At 39.2% G+C, this 21,856-nt stretch overlaps 1 protein-coding gene across 1 annotated transcript in view; it reads left to right on the top strand.

The window, feature by feature from the left end:
- KPNA3 (karyopherin subunit alpha 3) overlaps positions 1 to 16,063 on the top strand; it is a 47,977-nt gene extending 31,914 nt beyond the window's left edge. Inside the window, exons 8-17 of the mRNA XM_064408825.1 lie at positions 2,105 to 2,191; positions 2,597 to 2,766; positions 3,883 to 3,927; positions 6,389 to 6,520; positions 7,665 to 7,793; positions 9,444 to 9,548; positions 9,681 to 9,752; positions 9,860 to 10,022; positions 10,915 to 11,009; positions 13,328 to 16,063. Coding sequence (XP_064264895.1) covers positions 2,105 to 2,191; positions 2,597 to 2,766; positions 3,883 to 3,927; positions 6,389 to 6,520; positions 7,665 to 7,793; positions 9,444 to 9,548; positions 9,681 to 9,752; positions 9,860 to 10,022; positions 10,915 to 11,009; positions 13,328 to 13,426 — 1,097 coding nt within the window. The 3' untranslated portion in view covers positions 13,427 to 16,063. The remainder of the gene's footprint in view (positions 1 to 2,104; positions 2,192 to 2,596; positions 2,767 to 3,882; positions 3,928 to 6,388; positions 6,521 to 7,664; positions 7,794 to 9,443; positions 9,549 to 9,680; positions 9,753 to 9,859; positions 10,023 to 10,914; positions 11,010 to 13,327) is intronic.
- The last annotated feature ends 5,793 nt before the right edge of the window (positions 16,064 to 21,856 follow it).

The raw sequence follows: 21,856 nt of genomic DNA, 5'->3' as shown, positions 1-21,856 counted from the left end.
TATATTTAAGATATCAGAGCAATATTATTGTTATTGTTATTATTACTATTATTATTATTATCCAAAATAAGATTTGGATAAAATGATCTTACCAAAATGATAAAAATCCAAAGGCATTAAAACAAAAAAATCAATATCTTGAATTTGTTTCAAAAATTTCTGATGTGATTTGGGCACCTTTGTTTTTAGATTGCTTTTCTGGTGTCTAAGTACCTTTGAAAATCTACTCCCAAGTTTTTTCTTCCTTCTCAACTTGTTCATTGGTTAGTCATTGTTTTCTTTCTTTTTCATGTCCCACAATATTGTCCTGTTTGAATGAAGCTAATAGAAAGGATGTTTATAGTATTAGCTATGAGAAAAAATCTCAAAGTAAAAATTAAAAGTAGAATAAAAAAGTATGTACAGCACAACTAAAAGCATTATTGTTACCTGAACAATTACTAAAAGTTCAAGCTGGGACATGTTTCTCCCAAAATCTGTTTAGTTAATGCTTGAAAAGAAGAAAATGTGCTAAATTACTTCAGAGAATCAAAAACCATTTTACTCATGAGGAGAAAACAGATGAAGTTTAGTCTGAAAGTCTTGTTGCTTTGACTGGGAGATGACCAAGGGAAAACAGTCTCCCAGCTCTTCTCCCTTTAGATGAGGAAGGGTTTGAGGAAACAAAGCAGTAGACCCTTGCAGCTACAGAAGAGGCTGATGCAGCCTTAAGACAAAAGAAGGCAGACTCCTGCAGTCAGGAGGGACAGATGGTACTTGGAAGGCCCTGCAAAAGAGGAGAAGTACTATATGCACAGAATAGCTCTTGGCAGATGCCAGTTTGGAGCAGGAATAATTAATTTTTTGAGAGTGGTAGGTCAGATAACTTCAACTCATGCTGTCTCAGGTTGTCCTCCTGCCTGAGTGCTGTTATGAAATAACTTCATTCCTGGTTTTGAAAGCATACCAGAATTGCAGTGTAATATAAACTGCATAGTTGACCCTCTTCTCCAAAGGATGTTGAATGCATGTATGGCTGAATTGTAATCTCAGTAATTGCTGAGAAGGAAGCTAAAATATTCCACTTGAGCTAATGGAAGTGGGGTGATTTTATTACAAGAGTGAGTGTTCTTAAGCAACAGTGTGTTGCTGTCCCTGCCTGTCAGTTATAGGCAATGGCTGAATCATTCCTCTGGGGTGGGGATGGGAATTTTAGGTTGTATTTGTTCTTCATGGCTCTGCGTTTTTCAGGAAAATACATCAGAGTTTTTTGTCTTATTATCACTTAACATTATCAACACAATATTGATTCACAGTTGCTCACAAACTGTGTTGCACTTTTAAAAAATTTGTGAAGCTGTTTCTTCAAGAAAAATACTCTTTAACAGTATATCAATTGATCTAGTTTGTTCAGACTATAGGATGAGTATGATCATATATAGATTTTAAAAATTGCTGCAAGAGTTACTGTCTTTCAAACAGTATGGCTCGTCTGAAGGAAGACAGTGCAAGGGGATAGTAGTGGGATGGTTACTTAGCTCTATCAAATATATTTAATTCCAAAGAGAATGATACCTAAAATCAGTACCACTTCCTTAATTTGGTATGTTGCTGGCATTATATAAGAGCAAATTAAAAAACGTGTCTTGGGCCTGGCAGATGGATGTAGATCTTCACTGCATATGGAAACTAACTATAGCCACCTCTTGGGAGGAAGCTATTTTCTTAAAGTCAGGATATGAAGCACGTTTGCACAAGTAGGCATGTCATTCTGCTTGGTATGTGTTGTGATCCTGGATAACTGGAAAATCTGAATTACCAGGACATAAAACCCCACACATACATGCATACTTGAGGGTCTGCCTATTGCTTTGAGAAATATGGGGAAATGTTTAAATGTGGGGAGCATTGTTGATTAATAATTCTATTCTCAATTTTTCTGTTCTGTTCTCTATTTTTTCCTTCACCAGATACATATAGCAATGTTCAACTCAGGTTTTGTGCACCCTTCATAATAGAAACATTTATAAAGCATGTTGGATAATGCGTTTTGAGTAAATCAGTGAATATGTTGCTCATATACCAGGATTCAGCATTAAACAAATCTAATCTTTGCATTCTGCAGATGCAGTACCCCTCTTCTTGAGACTACTTCATTCACCACACCAGAATGTTTGTGAGCAAGCTGTCTGGGCTCTGGGAAATATTATAGGTAACTTGTTGTTTTAATGAATTGAATTGAGGGAACATTTCATTTTAGAACTTAACTTTTTGAACATTGGCATTATCATAAGAGACTATGTTTCCTCTGAATTCTGTGTCTTGATACAATTTTTTAAAAAATATCTAATATGGCCAGAATTACATATGTACCTCCTGGGGTTTTTTCCTAAATAATAGTATCACTTCTATACAAAATATTAATAGGATAAATTTTGTGTTTCCTAAAATATACATACATAGGTTTACGTATGTATATTTAATTAAATGTGACCTTTCAGTAGTAGATTATTGGTGAGGAAACATAGAATTTCAGTATCCCAACATGTCATTGCATACATTTCAAGATTTTCCATTTTTAATGTAATTTCTTTTGCAACAATTTTCATTTCTGTAGGTGATGGTCCTCAGTGTAGAGATTATGTCATATCACTGGGAGTTGTCAAACCTCTTCTGTCCTTCATCAATCCCTCCATTCCCATCACCTTCCTTCGGAACGTCACATGGGTCATTGTAAATCTCTGCAGGAATAAGGACCCCCCACCGCCTATGGAGACAGTTCAGGAGGTAAATAAAGAACTATGAGACAGATAATGTTTTATACTCTGGGCTGGAGGCCAAATGTTTTACATTGTCATACGATGAATTTTTGCATGTTTTCTGTCACTGCACATGTGTAGTGCCACTCTATCATGTTAGATGAAATAATTTTACCAATTTGGAGGTTCTTGCTACAGCTGTAATAAAGGTATTTGTAATGTCTGAAACTGAGTAAGACTAAAGTGATGAGCTACACAACAAAAACATTAACACACTAGAAAGCATTAAAATACTCAGCATTACATGTTTTCATTTAAAAAAAAGACTACAATGTGATTCTGTACCTAGAAGAATTCAAATGTAATTATTTTCAGCAAGAGGAAGTGTAAACTGTGGCATGTAGTGTGGTTTGTGTTTTGACTCAGTGTGCACATGCAGTCAGTGCAAAGTCCCAACCTAAGCAGAAATCGTTTTAAACCGGTGAACAGAGCAAATGCTCAGTTGATAGAGTCGGCACAATTAGAAAAATGCAACTATTTGACTAGAATTGTAATTGTAATTAAACTTCTTGATTTTAAGATAAATTCAAAAGTGTAGATAACAGTTTTTGAAGCCATGTGAAGTGTGTTACTGTTAACAGCTAAACTTTAATGAAATTTTTAAAATTAAGCAGAGAAACAGGGAAACTTTTTCAAGTAATGCTTCAATAAATAAAACACTGTTCAAAGCAGCTTTATCACAGCCCAGTTTTCTATTTTCTCCATTTGTGATTATAAAAAATTAAACTTTAATCCAAGAGGTTTATAATATTGATATTAGGATAATAATTTTTATTGTGTGTGATAATAAAGCTTTTTAAATAGTGGCAGGGTGTCTTATCTCTGTTATTTGCTTGTTTTCCCTCAAAATACAGTTTACATTCTGTGTCTGGAGTATAGTACTGTCTCATATTTTTACATATTTGAAATACAGATAATACAGATATTTTTATGCATTACTTTGAGGGAATGGCCAGCTGCTGGAAAGTGTGTGATTACAATATACTAAAGCAGACTCAGACTAAGCTTTGTGATTGCAATACTTGGATTCATAATTTTACCACCAATTTTGTTCTACTGTAATAACTGATGAACTTCTTTTCAGATTTTGCCAGCATTGTGTGTTCTCATTTACCATACAGATATAAATGTAAGTAATTTCTAAAGTTTTAGATATTTAGATTCTTTGTTTTCCTTAGAAAGATAATGCTGCAGGATTTTGTTAAAGTAGTAAACTTGGGTTTGGCTTTTAATTTATGTATAATTAAGTCATAAATGCATAATTAAATATGAAGACTAATGTGATTGTGGCTATTCAGAACATGAAAAAGAAAGTGCAAATACCATTTCTGAAATACCTTTTGTAGAAGATGGCATTTTTTATCCTGTACATTTGAAATAGCTTTAAAAATAATGTCTTGAATTGAGCACTAGAAAATTAGTGTCAGCTTTACCATCAGCTGCACTTTAATTCTGCCCCAGTTTATAATTTTCCATAGATGACATATAATATGTGTAAAAGAATTACATGTAATTTATATATATTTACCAGTCTAATATTGTGATCATAAGGGTAAACCTGACTTCTGTAATCTGTTGGGTGCCTGACTTTGCAACGTTTAATTAAATAAATCACATATGAAAATAAATCTAAACAAACAGCAATAAACTATTGTTTTGTGGCACCTTTGACAACCTTCATGTTTTTAATACTAAACCTTCAGTACTTCCCACATTCCTGAATCATGAGTTTATCTGTGTTTTTCCAATGTCTTAGGGAGTGGATTTGCCTAATGAAGCCTTATATATTGGGACTTCAGAACAGAGATCTGTGTAACTGAGGGATATGAAGCTGTTTTTCTCCTCCTTCTTTCGGGACTTTGTAATCCCTGTAGTGATCCTTTAGTTTAGGGAAGAAGGAATTGAACCCTTGTGTTGGGTTTGGGGATAAAATAAAGCGTAAGATCAGTGAGACTGTCATTTGTTAGCTCAACGCTGTAGTAGTAGTGTTTCTGCTGCTTGTCTCCACAAAATATTTGTACAGTTTAAGCTGGGATTTTGCCAGGGTTTTCCCAGTGTAATGTGAGTGGGAGAAAGCACATGGTGACTTTTCAATGAGTAATTTGGACAAAGCTGAACGGAATTCATTGCAAAGCCAAATCTACTTCTAACCTGTAGGCTCTTTTTCTCTGCCAAATTTTAAAGCTTTTGAAAGCAATGATTGTATGAGAGCTTATTGATGTAGGTATGAGACTGTGATGCCAGGTTTTGACTGATCTCAATTAGGGTGTCCGTCATTTTGATCCTGAGAGTCAGGTGCTAGTTTGGAGGTACCAGTGTGGTCCCAGCCTCTCCGTACTGGAGCAGCAAACCTATCTTTGGAGATGAGTCAGTGATGCAGGTAGGTCAGCCCACAGTCCTGTGAGCGCTTCTGGCGGCTGCTGCTCTCGTCACCAGCAGGGCTGTGGGGCAGCAAACTGGTGAGGCACCATCTCTCACTGCTTCTGCTGCCATAGTGGCTCCACTGCAGCACGTTCTGCTGTCCCTGCAGCACAGGAGGTGAGGGCAGCAGCAGCAGGCTGGCTGGCATCCGGAGCTGGGTCAGGACTCTGAGGTTCTTCCTGTTTTCTAGTATTGCAGTATTCAGCTGTTATTATAGCTGGAAATTTTAAATGGGTGTCTGTTTTAAAAGTAGGCTAGATCTAGGCACCACAACAGATTATGTCCCTAGCAGGGTCTAGATTTCTTTTCCTGCACTTCCTAACACCATCTCTGTGTGATGTGATATCTCTCTCTGCTGGCTTTGTTTCTGCTTTAGGTACTACCTTTCAATGACTAACTTTTGTACCTGTCTATTTTTGAAGGCTTTCTAATCATCCTTATCAAGTCATCAGTGACTTTTTTCTTTTAAGATTCTTAGATGGCCCTGCATGATAGGCATTTCTCTGTGGGTTTTGCTTTGCTTGAACATTTCAACAGTTGCCACATTACAATAGTTGCCAGTGCTTTAGTTAGTATAAGAATTCCTTTGCTATGTTTTTTGTTCATAATATGAAGGCAGGAAAAGGCATACATCCAGACTTGTTTGCAGTTTCCCTTCAGAACTGCACTATGGATCAGAAATGCTAAGGTGTTTGATGGATTAGAGACTTAAGGGAATTTATGTACTCCATAATCATAAGACATAACAGCTAACAAATTACAGCCATGCTAAGGAAGCTGTATTGGTATTTTCTTCAGAAAGTTGCTAGCACAACTACTTACCTGAGCTGGCTGTGTATCTTGAAAATGCAAATCAAGCCCAACAGTTTACCTTTGTGAGATGATGTATGCTGTCACTTTATGCACCAAAATGTGATCTTTAATTAAAAAGGAATTTGAGAGGACATGCAGAAATTACTCCAATGGAACAAATGGCCCTCATTTTCATAGTTATATATAGTAATCCAACATATTACTGATTAGGTCTCATCACAATCATGTTTTAAGTTTTTCCTATAACTAAATTGCATGTTTTCCCCTCTCCACCCCCAGATAAGTACACTAAATTAAGCCTTCTTTATACGGATTTTTCTGTTCAATGTGTAAACCATGTTCTCTCCAATTTGTAGATTCTTGTGGACACAGTTTGGGCTTTGTCCTACTTAACAGATGGTGGAAATGAACAGATACAAATGGTGATTGATTCGGGAGTTGTACCTTTTCTAGTTCCCCTTCTGAGTCATCAGGAGGTTAAAGTTCAAGTAAGTCTGATTCAGTTGTGTTTGAATAGTCCTTTGTATACTGTTTGCTAAAAAAATGTGCCTTACAGTATTCATTAGTGGAGTTAGTGAGATGAACATTTATAGCTGCATTTTGTGTAGGTAAAATGAAGACAAAATATTATCTATACTGGGAAAAAATGTTAAAAAGAAAGAAAACTCAAGTAAAACACTACTAACACAGTTTTAAGTAGTGACAGGTTAAACATTAACTTCCATTATGTGATTACTAGGGGTTCCTTCCTTTTGTAGTTCTAAAATATTTAATGACAACAGATTTTGTTTTCCAGAATCCAAGTAATATGCACTCTTTCTGGTACTGCATACATGGTTGTGCATGTTCTATCTGAATAGTTAATGGAAATCAGTATTTTGGAGCCTTTAGAGTATGGAAATATTTGCAGATGCTGAGTTCTTTTAGTAAAGTAAATTTGTAATTAGCTGTGAAAGGTTAACTGAGCTTACTTGATTAATTTTAAAGACAATGTGAAACTAAAATCTAGTTAATGTGTACTGGGTTTTTTATGACCCATCTGCTGTAATTCGGAGATCTTCTGTATATCTGTGCATTTGACACGTTTGTTCAGTTTGTACTTTGGATGAGATTTGGCTGTCTTGAAATTTGTCAGAGTGGTTCACTTGATGAAAGAAGTCTCTCCAGTGTTCTGTCACTTGTAAAGCATTTACTGACCAATACATAAAGATGTAAAGTCTGTGTCTAAAATCACTTGAGACTCAGTAAGTAGTTGTGAGGTTTTGAATGCCCTAGTGGGGAGCTGAATGGAGAATTAAGCAACCTCAGCAGACATAGAGCCTAGAAGCTGTTGTTGGAATTGTAACACAGATCAGGTACATGATGAATTAATATTCTAAGGTTTTAATATTCTTTTAATTTCTAATCTTTGCACTTTTTGAGTTGAGCTGCAGTGCATTTATTCTGTGATGTACTGTGTCTTTTGCTGAACCAGTATCCATTTTTCTGATGTAGCTCAGAGGGTGAAGTGCTAAATTGTATTTTGCAAAGTGTTTTTATAAAGAGATATCTTAAAATGCTCTTTGTTATAGCGTAAGTAACAGCAATGTCTTTAACATGCAATTTTTTTTCCTTCCCACTTTGGATATTCAGACAGCAGCACTGAGAGCAGTAGGCAACATAGTAACTGGTACTGATGAGCAGACACAAGTTGTTCTCAATTGTGATGTTTTGTCTTATTTCCCACATCTCCTGACGCATCCAAAAGAGAAGATAAACAAGGTATGATTTGCTTCTTCCTAACTTAGTATTTTTTTTAAGAAATGAAACAGTAGCCTGTGGAATATTACAGAAGAATTTCCTACAGCTGTTATTTCCGGCATGTGAGCAATTTTATAGAAAGATGCAGCCTTTAGGCTGGTGTTTAATTAGGACTGAAACCAAACAGCCATAGTGAGTATCCATGCATTGGTGTTGATGCCTTGTGCTTTCTGGGAGGTCTGAAGGGTTTTGCTTTTGAGTGAGATACTTTTTCTTTTCATTTGCAAAGTGAGTAACTGGCTAACTTCAGTTACAGTTTTTCATAATTTTAGTTGAGTCCAGTGAGTTGCATAAGACTGATCCAATTTTTCCACTTCACCTTTTCATAGTGAAGTTTGTTCACTTGTTCATTTTCACCTTCAAGTTAAGGAGGGTGTGTCACTGTCCTTTCCTGAAAATTGTCTCTGCATTTCATCACCTTCCTTTTGGCAGAAATAACTTCACTGCTGCAAGGATTGGGTGGAATAGGAAGAGTTTGATGCAACTGATCAATGCTTCCTTTTCCAGAGCTGTATTTCATGTTATTTGGGGTTTTTTAGTCATTGTGCCATCTTCCATTGCAGAGATGGTCTGGCTGAGGAGAAGGCTTTTTTATTTATATTATGTAATTCCCCCATATAGTGTATCATTGAGGAGAAATCGATTTGTGAGGAATCTGTTTCTTCAGGCCTTGTCAGCTGTGAAGATCTCTGAAAAAGTTATCTTTGACAGTCAAACTGATGTGATTTATCTTTGCCTGCCTTCTTAACTCTCACAAAAGAGTGATGAAGAGCTCTTTTGAAGGCCAGGGTATTATTTTTGTACCAAAAAAAAGCCCAGAAATGCTTTGAGTTTTGTTTCAAGTCTATATTGTGAGAGGCAAATAGAAATAAAAGCAAGATACACATCCCTAAAAAAGTGGAAACCCATGGGTTTTTTTCCTGCAGTGCTTTATAATTGCCTTCTTGCTACATCTTTTACTTAAGATGAGAGCCTTTTTAAGATGTTGTGGATTGTTATGTCAAGCATCCCCCTTTGTAACTGGGAATTTATAACTGCCATCAGATAGGTGGTATCTATGTGGATGAACCTCCTGAAGAATTAACTGCTGAGCAAAGACACAGTACAGTGTCGTATGTGACACTTGAATGAGGTTTGTGGACACCACTTCATGTTACATGAGAAAATGGGAGTCTTCTTTTATCATAGCAGAAAGGTACTACTGAGCTGTCAGTAGTAGGATTACAGGACAAGTCCTTTTTTTCTGATGCTTTACCAGTTTTCTTATTTTCATCATAAAACTGATGGAAGGTTTAAAGCCTGTCTGTGAGTCCAGCAGTGCAAAGTGGATATAAGGCATACATCTCCTGATGTATGGAGACATTTCTTGAGTGAGAGAGAATCTGGCCCTGTGAATCAGTCATATTAATTTTACATTGACTCCCTGTTGTCTTTCACAGTGCAATAAAAGTTCGTGTGCTAGAAGTGCTACTGAGGGAGGAGGAGGCCTGTTTAGTGATTGCTCATTGTATGATTTTAGATTTTGAGGTGGTCAGGTTTGGTTGAGTTACTTTTTTTATCTGCTGACTAGTTTTTGAATGTACTTTGCTTTTTTGCTTTATCCCATTGTAGGAAGCAGTTTGGTTCCTTTCCAACATCACAGCAGGAAACCAGCAACAAGTTCAGGCTGTAATAGATGCTGGGCTAATCCCCATGATCATACACCAGCTGGCTAAGGTCAGTCAAGCTATCAGCTATGCGAGTTGTCATCCTCTTTTTATAAATCTGACATGAGGAGTTTGTGATTTTTAATAAGTTTGACAGATGTTTCCATGCTGATTTTAATGAGCTATTAATTTTATTTTTCAGGGGGACTTCGGGACACAAAAGGAAGCTGCTTGGGCAATTAGCAATTTGACAATAAGTGGGAGAAAAGATCAGGTATGTGTGGCGGGATTTCAAGCTGTCACTGAAATGTTGCATATGCAGCCATTTATGTAAGAAGCACAATGTTGAATTTTTTGGTTTTTTTGTTTTTAATTATTTAGGTTGAATACCTTGTACAACAAAATGTAATCCCACCGTTCTGCAATCTACTCTCAGTAAAGGATTCTCAAGTGGTGCAGGTGGTGCTGGATGGTCTGAAAAACATCCTGATAATGGCTGGTGATGAGGCTAGCACAATAGCTGAAATTATAGAAGAGTGTGGAGGTAAGAGCTTACGAGGCTTTTAAAAAATTTAATTGGCTGGATGTTATTCTGTCTTCCCCTTGCTGCTGTTGATGTTTACTGTAGTGTTATTTAACATGGGCTATTTGAGTAAACAAGGGAGACTTTAATGAGAGACAGTACCTTTTTTTTCTGTTTATTTCAGTTTGGAGATGGCTGTGTAGAGGCAGTTGTTGAAGGAGCTTTCTGTAGCATAGGTATTTTTTAGGTTTCAGTGAGAATTGTAATTCTTTTCATTTGATAATTGCACATACTTTGTCCTGTGGTAAAACACACAATTCTTGCTCTAGTTCCTTGGAAGCAGTTTTAAGGTCAAAATTTCATTACAGAGCAAAGCAGGATGAGGAGTCTTTTCAATATCACAATCCAAGTTGTAATATATGCTAATTAATGTATTATAATAAAGAGATACTGAAGAACATAATGCACTAGAAGCTTTTCCCTTGTGTTATTCCATATCCAGTTTGAAAATGGAACTAGTGTTTTAGCTGCTTTGTCACCTTGCTGTTTGAAACTTACAGGCAACACACAAATGTAGCCACTTCTTTTTGGGGATGCATAGAAAGCACAGCGACTAATCCAAAAGTTATGTAGTAGACAGAAGTTTTAAAAAATAAAGAATTTTATCTAAACAAAGATAAGACTCCCTTATCCATTGCTCATAAAATGGAATATTTCCTGGCATATAAAGTTCACTAACTACTTCTCATTCCTCTTAGAGACAAAGATGGCTGCTGTATAGATCGTATTTTCAAACTGACCTACATCTTTTCTAGTTTCAGTACTAATGTTTAATTATTTTTCTTATTTTTTTTAAGTACTCAGTAACTCTGGTTTAATCTTACAAAACTCTTCTCCATTTTCTTTTATTCAGGATTAGAGAAAATTGAAGCCTTGCAACAGCACGAGAATGAAGACATTTATAAACTAGCATTTGAAATTATAGATCAATATTTCTCTGGTGATGATGTAAGTATGCTAAAGAGGGAAAAGTATATGCATTGTGCTCTTAGCTTAGTAAGTACATTGTCACTGTTCCTCAGCTCCAGTGGTCACAAACATACATTATCTCCCAAGTCAGTTTTCCTGGTCCTTGTTCAGTACAGTTTCCCTCAGTTTAAAGTCTTTGAAGAGTTTCTCAATATCAGGACTTTTCTTCAGTAAAATCTAGAGGACTGCTCTAGTATTGCCTAACAAATTAATCAATGCTGACTTAATTTTGTCAACTTGACTTGTAATTACTTGTGATGAGAATCTAAACAGTTCTCTGGCTCTCCTTTTTATTTTCTCATGCATCAGTCTTAAAAGGGGCAGCGGATCCTTACTTTCAGATAAATTTTTGTATTTCAACTCTGTATTTGCTCAGTCTGGATTCTGCAGTAAAAGGACTCATCAAAACTATTAACACTTTCTGCAGCTGTTTGATCTAGACCATCCAATATTTTGTTGCACCCAGGTTAGGTATTTTGACCCTCTGATTCTAGCTCCTCCTGCTACTGGCTGCCTATGAGTTCCTGAGGAGCACTTCAACATGCAGTTTGAAGACAAATTATCTTTTCTAGGCTTTCCAGGTGTCTGTAGTTCTACAGCCTAGTAGAACTAGTTTCAGTACTTCTCTTAAATTGAACTCTCTAAATGCCAGCTCCAACTTCAGGACTCAATAATTTTCAATTCTTGGGCCCATCATGTGATTGGGATGTTACTCACCAGAGGTTAAGATATGTGAGAAGTTCCTTATGCCTGTCGTGATTCTGTGAGTAGTGTCCTAGAGTCTCCACAGAGACTCTAACTGTGTCTAACTGAAGAGCACAGTCTGGTTGAGGTGGGTGGAAAAACATCTGTGTTGAGGTTAGTGCTCACTTTGTGCATTTACTTTTTACATTAACACAATTCAATCTATGCCTGATGGGCTGAATATGCCTGCTTTATTCAAGAGTGGGACTTTCCTTCAGATTATTATTGTGTTGTTACTGTGTTTTCTGGAGCCTCTGAAACTCAGAATTGTAGGAATTCCATAATTGCTCCAGGGAGACAAGAGATTGGTTATGGTAGCCTGATTGGCAGTGTTATGAAGGACTGTCCAGGAGTTCTTGCCTTCTGTCACTTCAGGAGCTTCTGTATTCTCATGAGATGTTGCTGGCTGCTTGATGTCCCTTCATTGCTAATCCCATCTGTTCCTTTGCTGAGCCTGTAAAGTGCACAGCCTGTACTTTAGAACCAGCACTTCCTGACTTCAGTTTTTTGTGTTAAAGGCAGGTGAGCTTAGGTGGGGTTACTTCGTAGTATTCCTGCAGAAGGCAGAAGTACTAATTTTATCAGAAACAAAAATGTTTTGCAAAACATTCTGAAGCCAGACTCAGTCTTCATGTGGGCATGACGTGCAGATTGTTGCGGTCACAAAAGGCCTCAGTCTCTTCCCCTCCAGTGTCACCCAAAGTAAAGAGAAAGATTTTAGATGAGTCAGTTGTGATGTGTGCACTACTGCAAGGCCAGGTGTCAGAAAGCTGTTTGGACCCCCCACACAAGGGCTCTTTCCTGCTTCAGAATGACACATGATCTCCAGTGAGGCTCAGAGAACAGTGCAGCTGGTGATTTGCAGGAGGATGGGTAGGGTTTGAAGCTGTGCATTTTGTTGCTACTGACCATGTTATTTGCTATTCCTTGAGGCTGTAAATAACAAATTCTTACAGTTCAGAGGAAGCTGGGTGAAGTTGCCTGCTGATGCCTTTCACTCTGTAACCATAGAGCAATGAAGTACTGTTGATGTAAAACCAAATTCAGATTGTGCTTATGAGACCTATATAAAACTGCTCTGAAATGAGTCCTAAGTCCTTCAGATTCTGATAGGAGATATTAAGAAGTCTTTTAAGCTTTATATAAGTATTTCTATCAGCTGCTGATAAAAATATATTTTCACGTTGAAAGAAAATGGGAGAAAATACAAAACTAATTTTAGAATCCACAACTAGTGATTAGCCAGCTCCAGAAGTACTAAAAATTGGCACTGAAAATTGAACTGCACAGCTAAAATAGCAACTGCTTTGGCCAAACAGCAGCACTGTCCCTAACCATTACAATTTTCTGTTTCCCTAATGGTATTAGAACACAGTTAATGTGTTGTTCTTTTTAAACATATTTGGGGAATTGAATTGGAAAAACTGATCTAATTTTACTGCGATAATACTTTAAAAAAAAAAGAAAACATGAGTGTTTGTGAATTTCTTCTCTGTGTACCCAGTCATGCAGGGAATTGGCCTCTCATGTGTTCCTGCTGTTGTGTTTTGTAGATCGATGAAGACCCCAGTCTCATTCCTGAAACCACTCAAGGAGGTACTTACAACTTCGACCCAACGGCCAACCTTCAAACAAAAGAATTTAATTTTTAAGTTCAAAAAAAGTGCAGCTTCTCTTGTCCCACACCAGTACGAAGCACCACCAGATGGCTACCAAGTGAAGAAACAAAAGGCTCCAAGACACACATGCCTCTTCGTTTTGATGCTTCTAAAGCAAGCCATGTATTGGTCACTTTGCAGTTGCCAAACATCACTATCACATGGACTGTAAATGCATATGCATGATCTCTTAAACTGTTTCAGAATTCTTTTTAACAGTCCCAACTACCTTTTTTTGCCTTTTTCCTGGTGCCACATGCTGACAACCGCAATCTGCAGTTTTGTTAAGAATATTCCATAGTGGTGGCACATTGGCTTTCCACGGAAAAGTAGCTTCTTTGGAAAATGGTGCGCTGTGGATCAAGACACTTTGGTATGATGCATACATTTTGGAAGACTTTACAGGGGCCCAGTTTGCTCTGAGCCTCCATCATCGTCCTCCACAAACATATTTTCATAAACTTTATGTGGAAGAATAGATTCAAAAATGCAAGCCAAATGAATTTCATTGGTGAAACTGAAATAAAAGTAACTTATAGAAACACAACACTTGGCAATTGATTAAACACTTAAGTTTAAAAGAAACAAAAAAAAACTACTTCAGCTATCAGTAATTGATGTGTGTTCATTAACTGCCTCAGAAACCAGGGTTGGAGAATGAACTGTAGATTTGGACTGGTAAAGCTTTTGCCATTATACCTAATTTTTGAGAACAGCGAGCCCTATTTGACCACTCACTTCAGCCTGTGTGTTCCTGCTGTTTTGAAGTAATCAAATGCTGTGCATGGTATTTTACCTGAGCTACAACCTGTTATGGACTTGAACTTCTGTTTAAGCTGAAAGCAAGAGTCCCAGACTGTAGAAAAAAATTCTGTCCAAAAATGTATTAGTTAAAAAGAATCTTGCTTTCAACTTTCAGTAGTCAGTATCTTCTGTTTTAAATTGATAATTGGATATGGTTGATTTATATTGGGTTTAAACTGTGGAGCTTTCATGTTTACTGTAATTTAGTCTTAAACTATTTTTTACTTAGTAACCAGTGCTTATGATGATGTGGTTGGCAACAAACCAGCAACTACTTAGAAGCGTCATAAAAGCTTCATTCTTGGAGTATTGGAAGAATAATTCACAAGTTAGTCTCAAATCTTATTCATGTGATTAAAAACATGCAAACTGGTTGATGTGTGAGGCTGTATCGAAGCTGCCGTTACTCAGCGTAATCCTGATGTGCAGCGCACATTAAATAACTTTCTACAAGGTATGTGAAGTCACTGCTTTTGGAAAATCGCCTGACCCAGTCACTTTCAAAGGGATTTTGGTATTGCTGGGGCGAAGATCGGTAATTTTGAAATTCTGTAAGCTGTCACACAAACTGGTTTTGTTGCTGTTGTTTACTGGGTGTAATTTCCCAATGCATTGATGTGAAGGGATAGAAAAATCTAAACTAATTTAGTTATTGGATGTGGGTTGTATTTACTGTGATGAAGATAAGGACAGATGCCATCAGAGCTTTGTGGATCAGCTGTTTTTCCACTGATGAACAACACATAGCAGGTGTGCATTCATTAAATATATATCTGCCAAGGTGGAGCCACTTTAAAGAGTGAGTTGTCTTGTATCTCAGCTGGATACAAGCGTATGTTTAAACTGCAAGATTTTTACTTGCTAGATAATCTGTTTTAATATAGTGGTTTGGCCTCTGATTATTTATAGGTTTTATAAATTTTAGAATCAATTTCTCTTTAAGGTGGCTCAGATTTTTCAACTCTTGTGCACATAAAATTGAGTTGAAGTTCATTGTGCCTTTTTTCTTTTCCCAGAAGTTGAGTTGAAGCTTCATATGGTAACTGCATCCTATTCACACACTATAGTCTAAAATCTTGAAACTGTGTGGTGTTCGCTAAAAAACTAAACAATAAAAAGTCAAAGTTAGGTAAGGTCACAAAGTTTTTGTGGAATTAGAGTTCCAGCAGATGTTATTGTGAACAAATATTTCCCCCCTTCTACTTCAGTCTAGTCTCCTGTACGCCATATAGACTGATGCATAGCCGGTTCAGCCTACGCTCACTGTTGTTCTAGAGGTTACATACAAATTGATGCTGAGACAACAGTTTTCCTCTACTGTCAAGATTCGATCCTTTTCTTGCACTCAATGCATTACAATAAAAGTGAACATGGGAGAACTGGGTAAGGCAGGTCAAAGTGCTTGCTCAGTTCTTTCTGCTGTGACCTTATCAGCTTTTGATTGGGATTGCACCATTTCATAGTTAATAAAGGAAACAAAGTATATTGCTGCACTTTTACGTTTTCAGAACAGTGTTTAAAATTGCATTGTTTTTATTATTTTTTTAAACTATCAGTTAAAATAGACTAAAACATTCTTTCAAAGAGGCATCTAAATGTGTTCCTAATTTTGTATATGGGCTTAGGTTTTGTAACCAATAAAAAGCTGCTATCAAATACTATAAAACATTCAAGAACTTATTTTGAAGGTTATGGAACTGCTTAGTCTTCATGGATTGACTTAGGGGTTTTTGTCTTTGACTAGATATTAGTTAGCAGAACTCCGCATCAAAGTTTGAAGTATGTTACAAGTATGAATAAAGTAAGCTAATGCAGTCATCTCTGAAACTTTGGATACGGAGTTTTATACTTTGTATGGAGATGTTTCCCAGGTGTGTACAGGGGGCTGTGGTAAGTGGGCTGCAGCTGTTCCGTGTAATTGCTGAAATATGACTTCAGTTCAAGGGCTTGAAGGTGGACCAGGAGCGTCAAGGAACTTCCACAGTGGTCTCCTACCTCCAGAAGCAGCCCTTCAGGCTCCTGGTGCAAGGCTGGTTGCTGATTCAGCATTAATTTAAGCTCAGGATGCTGCACAAGGGGGCCCAGCTCCTGTCCAGTGTGGGCTGGGAGGGAGCGTGCACCAAAACTGGCCTTGGGCTGGACAGCCTTTCAGGGCCAGTATCCCTCCCCCTGGCACAAGTGACCCCATTGGGGTGCTGTTGGGAACAGCTTGGAAGTGTCAGAGACTTGCACTGTCCAGCAGCCTCCTAATTAGTGCAGTCCTGCTTTAATTACAGGACGGCACCAGTGGCAGGGGAGACCACTTGAGCTGTTTGAAAGGTGCCTGTGACTGCAGCCGTGGCTTTGCCATCCTTTGTGTCAGCTGGCTGAGCCACCTGGAGAAGCCCCTGTCTCCATGGGTGGGAAATGGAGATGAGCTGCAAGTGCTGATTTAAGTCTTTACAAAAGTTCATCCATGGGGATATAAAGGAAAAAGATTTCATAAGAACCTAATTCCCATTTCCAAACGCTGTTTAATCCCTTTGGTTCCTTCAGCTTTCAGTTGACAAACTGAACTGTGTTGGGTTCTTGCAAGCTGATAATTATCCTCTAGATCCTACCTGGAGGGCTTGAAAGACACTACATTGGAATAAATAATGCATTACTTTAAGACATGCCTTGTTTAGAAAGAGCAAAATGTAGATGATATCTTAATGTTCCCCATGCTTGTAAAAGTACAGACACTTCCATTTTGTTTGCTTGATCTGCTAAACAGAGAAATAAGCAAGAAGAGCTGCTGACAGGCAGATGTTTAATTGATTTTTTTAAGCTCAGTGATAGCTGAGGCCCACTTTGTTATTCTGCTCTTCTCTAATGCCCTCTAGATTCTGAATGTCATTCAAACTAGTCCTTTCCACCAAATGCAGTGTGTTGTGTTCCTTCTATTTTGTTGCATAAAAAGTATTCCTTTTTGTGGCATAATTATACTTCTATTCAAACATATGTAGGACAACAAATTATGCCAAGCCATTAGGAAGCCCTTTTCAGGAAGAAAAGGATAAAAACCCAATCAGTAGAAAACTCTGGGCTCCAGCAGGCAAAGCCTTGGGAGGTTTTGCTGCAGGGGTTTGTTATGATTGTCACTGTCACCTTGGCAGCAGCCTGAGCTGGACCTGCCTGAGATGCACAGGTTTGGTCTGCTTCAGGCTGGGACATTACTTGAGGCTGCTCAGGAAACTGCCTCGTGTCAAGATGCAGAGTTAGGAGCTGGAGCAGCTTTCTGCTTCCCTGATCCCGCTTTGTGTGTGCATCATCCTGCCACAGAAGTGGTAATGGGCAGGTCTGCTCCGTGCTGTGTTCAAATGCACTCATGATACAGCTTTCTTGAGAAGCACCCCAGTTTGTCAAGGAACTTAAAAGCTGATTTTTTTTTTCCAACCTTCATTGTAAGGTTTAAATGTTGGAGAGATCATAACCTTGTGTATCACACCTAAAAATGTTAGTAAGATGATTCTTTTGTTTTAAAATGAAGGCTGGAGCCTTTAGGCTGCTCTCTGCCTTCACCTGTAGCAGTAGAATAGGTGAATGTCACCACACAACCTCAGAGGAAGAATGACAAGTTCTGTGAAGGGTTTGGATACCCTGCATGGAGGCTCTTCCCTGGATGCAGTGGGGGAGCTGTGGGAGAAAGTTGGTTGTCCATTTGCTCTGCACACTAAATAGGGACACACAAAGGTGTGGAACATGGATTAACCATCCTCTTTCCTAAGTAGGCTCCTGTGGAAAACTGGTGGTTGGATTTTTTTAATGTGCTGAAATGAAGAGTAAGGGAGCTCATGTCTGCACCCGCTGTTTGCAGGCTGATCATCTTTAGTGGCTGTATTTGCTTGGTTTTAATCCTGATTCCTGGAGCCAGATGATCGCCCATACAAAATCGTTTGTACACAAAGGAGGATGAAATTGAAATATTTTTCCACTGGGCTTCAGCAAGGTCAGTTCTAGGTTTGTGCAGAGAAATGCTCAAGGGAAGCTGCAGCTCTTGCCCTGAGAATAGACTTACCAGTCTTCTGTTTGATGCAGTTCACAGCTGGTTTCCCCTGCATTTCGTACTTTTATATCCCAGTAGAGCTTTCCGAAATCTGCATACTGCCTGCATGTTAGAACATTGAAAATAAGGGATAAATTCCTTCTGTTCTTGGCATGATGATCCCAGCTTGCAGGAGGTCTGGCCCAGTAATTGTGACAGTATTATTTGACACTGGTTCTCTAGGGGTGGTTTGCCTGGTGTTAGGTTTTTTCATGTTAAGCACAGCAGCGCATAAATCTCAGAAGGTGATGGGTGTAGAGGGAGCATTTGGACTTGTCAAATTCTCATGTTTTAAATCACATATGTAGAAAAATGTGTTGCTTTTTCAAAAGAAAAGTGCTATTTCAGTTGTTTCAGATCTCTCAGTCATTGCCTTTACTGGTTTAGAACAAATATTAAAAATTTTAGAAAAAAAAAGAGGCTAAACCCTCCCCCCTTTTTTTAATGTGTGTTTGTTTCAATTGCTGCTAAAATGTTGCATCTCAGATGAAAAATGTCTTTCCAAAAGGCTCATTTGTGAACACTTACAGGAAGCTGGATGTGCTGGATACTTAGCAATAATACTTCCAGCTCTGTAATCTCAGTTTCAAATTCTCTCATTTCAGGGCTCTGTGCTGAAACATTTAACCCTTTGGTGAGAAAAGGGCCCAGTCCCAGGGGAGCAATTAACAAGGTGGCACCCTGCTCCTGCAGCAGCAGCCTGCCTTTCTCCCTGCCATCGGACTGCTGAGGTTTTATGCAGCCTCACTGTCAGCAGCATAGAGCCAAGAGTTTGCACTGAGCTTTGTGTGGCTACTGCTGTCCAGGGAGGTGTTTTTATGTGAACTCAACCAGAGGTCTGTTCTTGAAATATTAATAACTGATGGAAAGGGAAAAAAATCACTTCTTGTAAAGGTCACGGTTTTCTCTGTATTTGATATTTCAGTCAACATCTAAACTCCTGAATTCTTCCAGGAGTTTTACTCACCTCAGTTATGTATTAGTTTAAGTTTAATAGAAGAAAGAGTTGGCCCCTAAAGATGGGAAATAAAATTTGCAAATGTAAGTCCTGCATGTTTAGAAATGGAAATTTACTGAGGTCATGATTTTTCTTGATGTAACCTGGGAGCTGCTTCTCATGCTTCCAGTTGCAAGAATACAAAAAGTATTCCTCAGGGCCTTTGTTTGCTCTTACCCAGTCCCAGTCACCTCCTCAAAGAGAAGCACTGCAAGCACTGAAGTGTTTCCACTGAGGACTTGGGGGCTCTCTTCTCTTCCCAGTGGGAATCATCAGACAACAGGCTGCTGAACTGCTTCCATATTCCTTCCAACCTAAGAGTGTGTGAGAGCTAAAAGTGGTGCAAAAGCTCCTTGCCAGGTGGGTGTCAGTGCCAGCTGCAGGTTCTGTGCCTGGGGACTGACTTCCCAAATCAGGCTGTCCCCCTCCATTACACCAGAGAAAGTTGGTGTGGACATAATTTGCTCTTTACTCAGTGTGTAGTTGCTCAGGGTTATGAAACAGATGGCTGGAACTGAACCACTAACTTGAGGCTGCCTTGTTTTCCAGCTGAAATTTCCTGCACTGTCCCTGTTTTTTAGGGTTTGGGTGCTTGTTTTGGTGGGGGTTTTTGTTTGTTTGTTTGGGGTTTTGTAACAGCTGTATTATTTATACTGATATTCTTTCATGGGTATGACATGCAGTCTCCAAAGTCACAGCAGGCATGTCATCTAAAGCTCTTTCCTGGGACATTGCCTTCAAGAAAATGGCAAGAAGATCCATTAAGTTCCAGCACCAAAGAGACTGAAATAATTCAACAAGGATATATCTGCTGGGAGGAAGATGGCAGAGACTGAGATGCTCCTGCATGGACCAGGCAGTCAGGGGCCACATTTCCGCCGGCTGCTGATCCAAGTGACAGGCAAGAGCAGGGCCAGCCCTGAGGGCACAGGAAGGCACAGCTGTCAGAAGCCATTCTGTGGCATTTTCAGCCTCTCTCTCTGGTTGAAGCCCTCATCTTTCCCAGAGAATTAATTCTCTAAGGATCTGTTTTCCAGCCATTTTCTTGCCTCCAGCAGCATGTGAAATCCCATGCAGCAGTGGAGGTGGCCAATGGGGTCTTCAGCTCTGCCAGGAGAGGGTACAACAAGGTCATTTGTTACCTCTGCTGATGGTGCTGGGGGAACAGACAGCAATGTGAGTGGCTTTGTAGTGTGGAAGAAAGGTAGGGTGCAGAAAAGAACAACAAAAATACAGACTCTGGATTTTTTAGTTAAGATAGAGCAGCATCTCATTGAAGTAAATCACGAGTGCTTCTTCCCGGGGTGGAAATACAGGAGAATAAAGGTCTCTCCAAGGGAGAAAGCCTGGAGGAACCACGGGGTCAAATCAGCATCTTCCTGCCAGGCTAAGGTGGCTGAATCAGCTGAAGGCCTGGGGTTGCCTGCAGCCATCTCCAGCAGGACATGTCCCCCACCCTCCCAGTCATTCCCAGGCACTGTCTTTGCAGAGCTGCTTTTTCTCGGAAGCACGACAGGCATCGTGCCCGTTCTTCCCAGGGCAGCTCTGCAGACACAGGATTATTTTCCCATGTTTCCAGTCCAAAACCTGCTCTTCCTGGCTGAGCTCCCCTTGCTTTGCTAGTGATGGGTCCACCCCATCGTGCAGAAATGGAGCATCCTCAGGAACAGTTTGTCATGTTTTGCCTCTGTATTGGCCTTCCCCAAGGAACAGGGAGAAGCTCCTTTTCCATCCTTGTGCAAGTTCCACCCTAAGGCACGTTGGCACCTTACAGCTGGTGCAGCACTGAACCCCTGCTCCAGCCCTGCACTGACAGAAACCCCACCTAACTGAAGGGTGGACTGAAAATCCCACCTAATTGAAGGGTGGACTTTTAGCACTGGTCTTCATTTATACCACTATTAAACAAAAGGACTGCTGTTAAGTGCTGACAAAAGCCAGAAAATCATGAGCTGTAAATTTTGTGTCTTTATGAGCAGAACAGACTGTCCCCTGATCCCCAAGGAAATGAGGGCCACTACTTTCCTCCCAGCTGTTATTTTTCTTCCCCAGGAAACCCCCAGCTTAGTCATTCCAAAGTCCTTTCCCACCATTATCGAAACTCACATGGGCCCATGTGACTTCGTTGTCTCTGTGCAGAAACCAGTGGCTTGGTAACCCCACCACTCTTCGATTAAAAAGCAAACATTTCTCTCATGCCCGAGGCAAAGCGTTGCTGCAGAGCCACCGTTCACCAAGCAGGGGTTTTTGTGCAAGTGGTTGTGACCCGTTGGAAAAAACCCCTCATTGCTACATCCAAATGTGTTTAGCCAGCACAGGCCAAAAAAAGCCCTAATAAAAATCTGAGGTGTAAGGGAGAATTAAAGAACAGTTTGTCAGCTCTAGGAGCTCCAGGGAGATCGTTTCTCACAGCAATTGGCAGACAAGACATTGATGGTGCTGGTCTGGCTTAAAGGATTAGAACTTTGGGTGGGAGAAGAGTCCAGGTTGGGTTGGAGCAGAGGTTTGAGCTTCTGGTCGGGCCACAGGTGGAGCACAGGCAGAGGGGACACACTTG

The sequence above is a fragment of the Passer domesticus genome, chromosome 2, assembly GCF_036417665.1.
Source record: "Passer domesticus isolate bPasDom1 chromosome 2, bPasDom1.hap1, whole genome shotgun sequence".
NCBI classification, from domain to species: domain Eukaryota; kingdom Metazoa; phylum Chordata; class Aves; order Passeriformes; family Passeridae; genus Passer; species Passer domesticus.
Note: the sequence above shows the minus strand (reverse complement) of the source record. Positions and strands in the feature narration are given on the sequence as shown.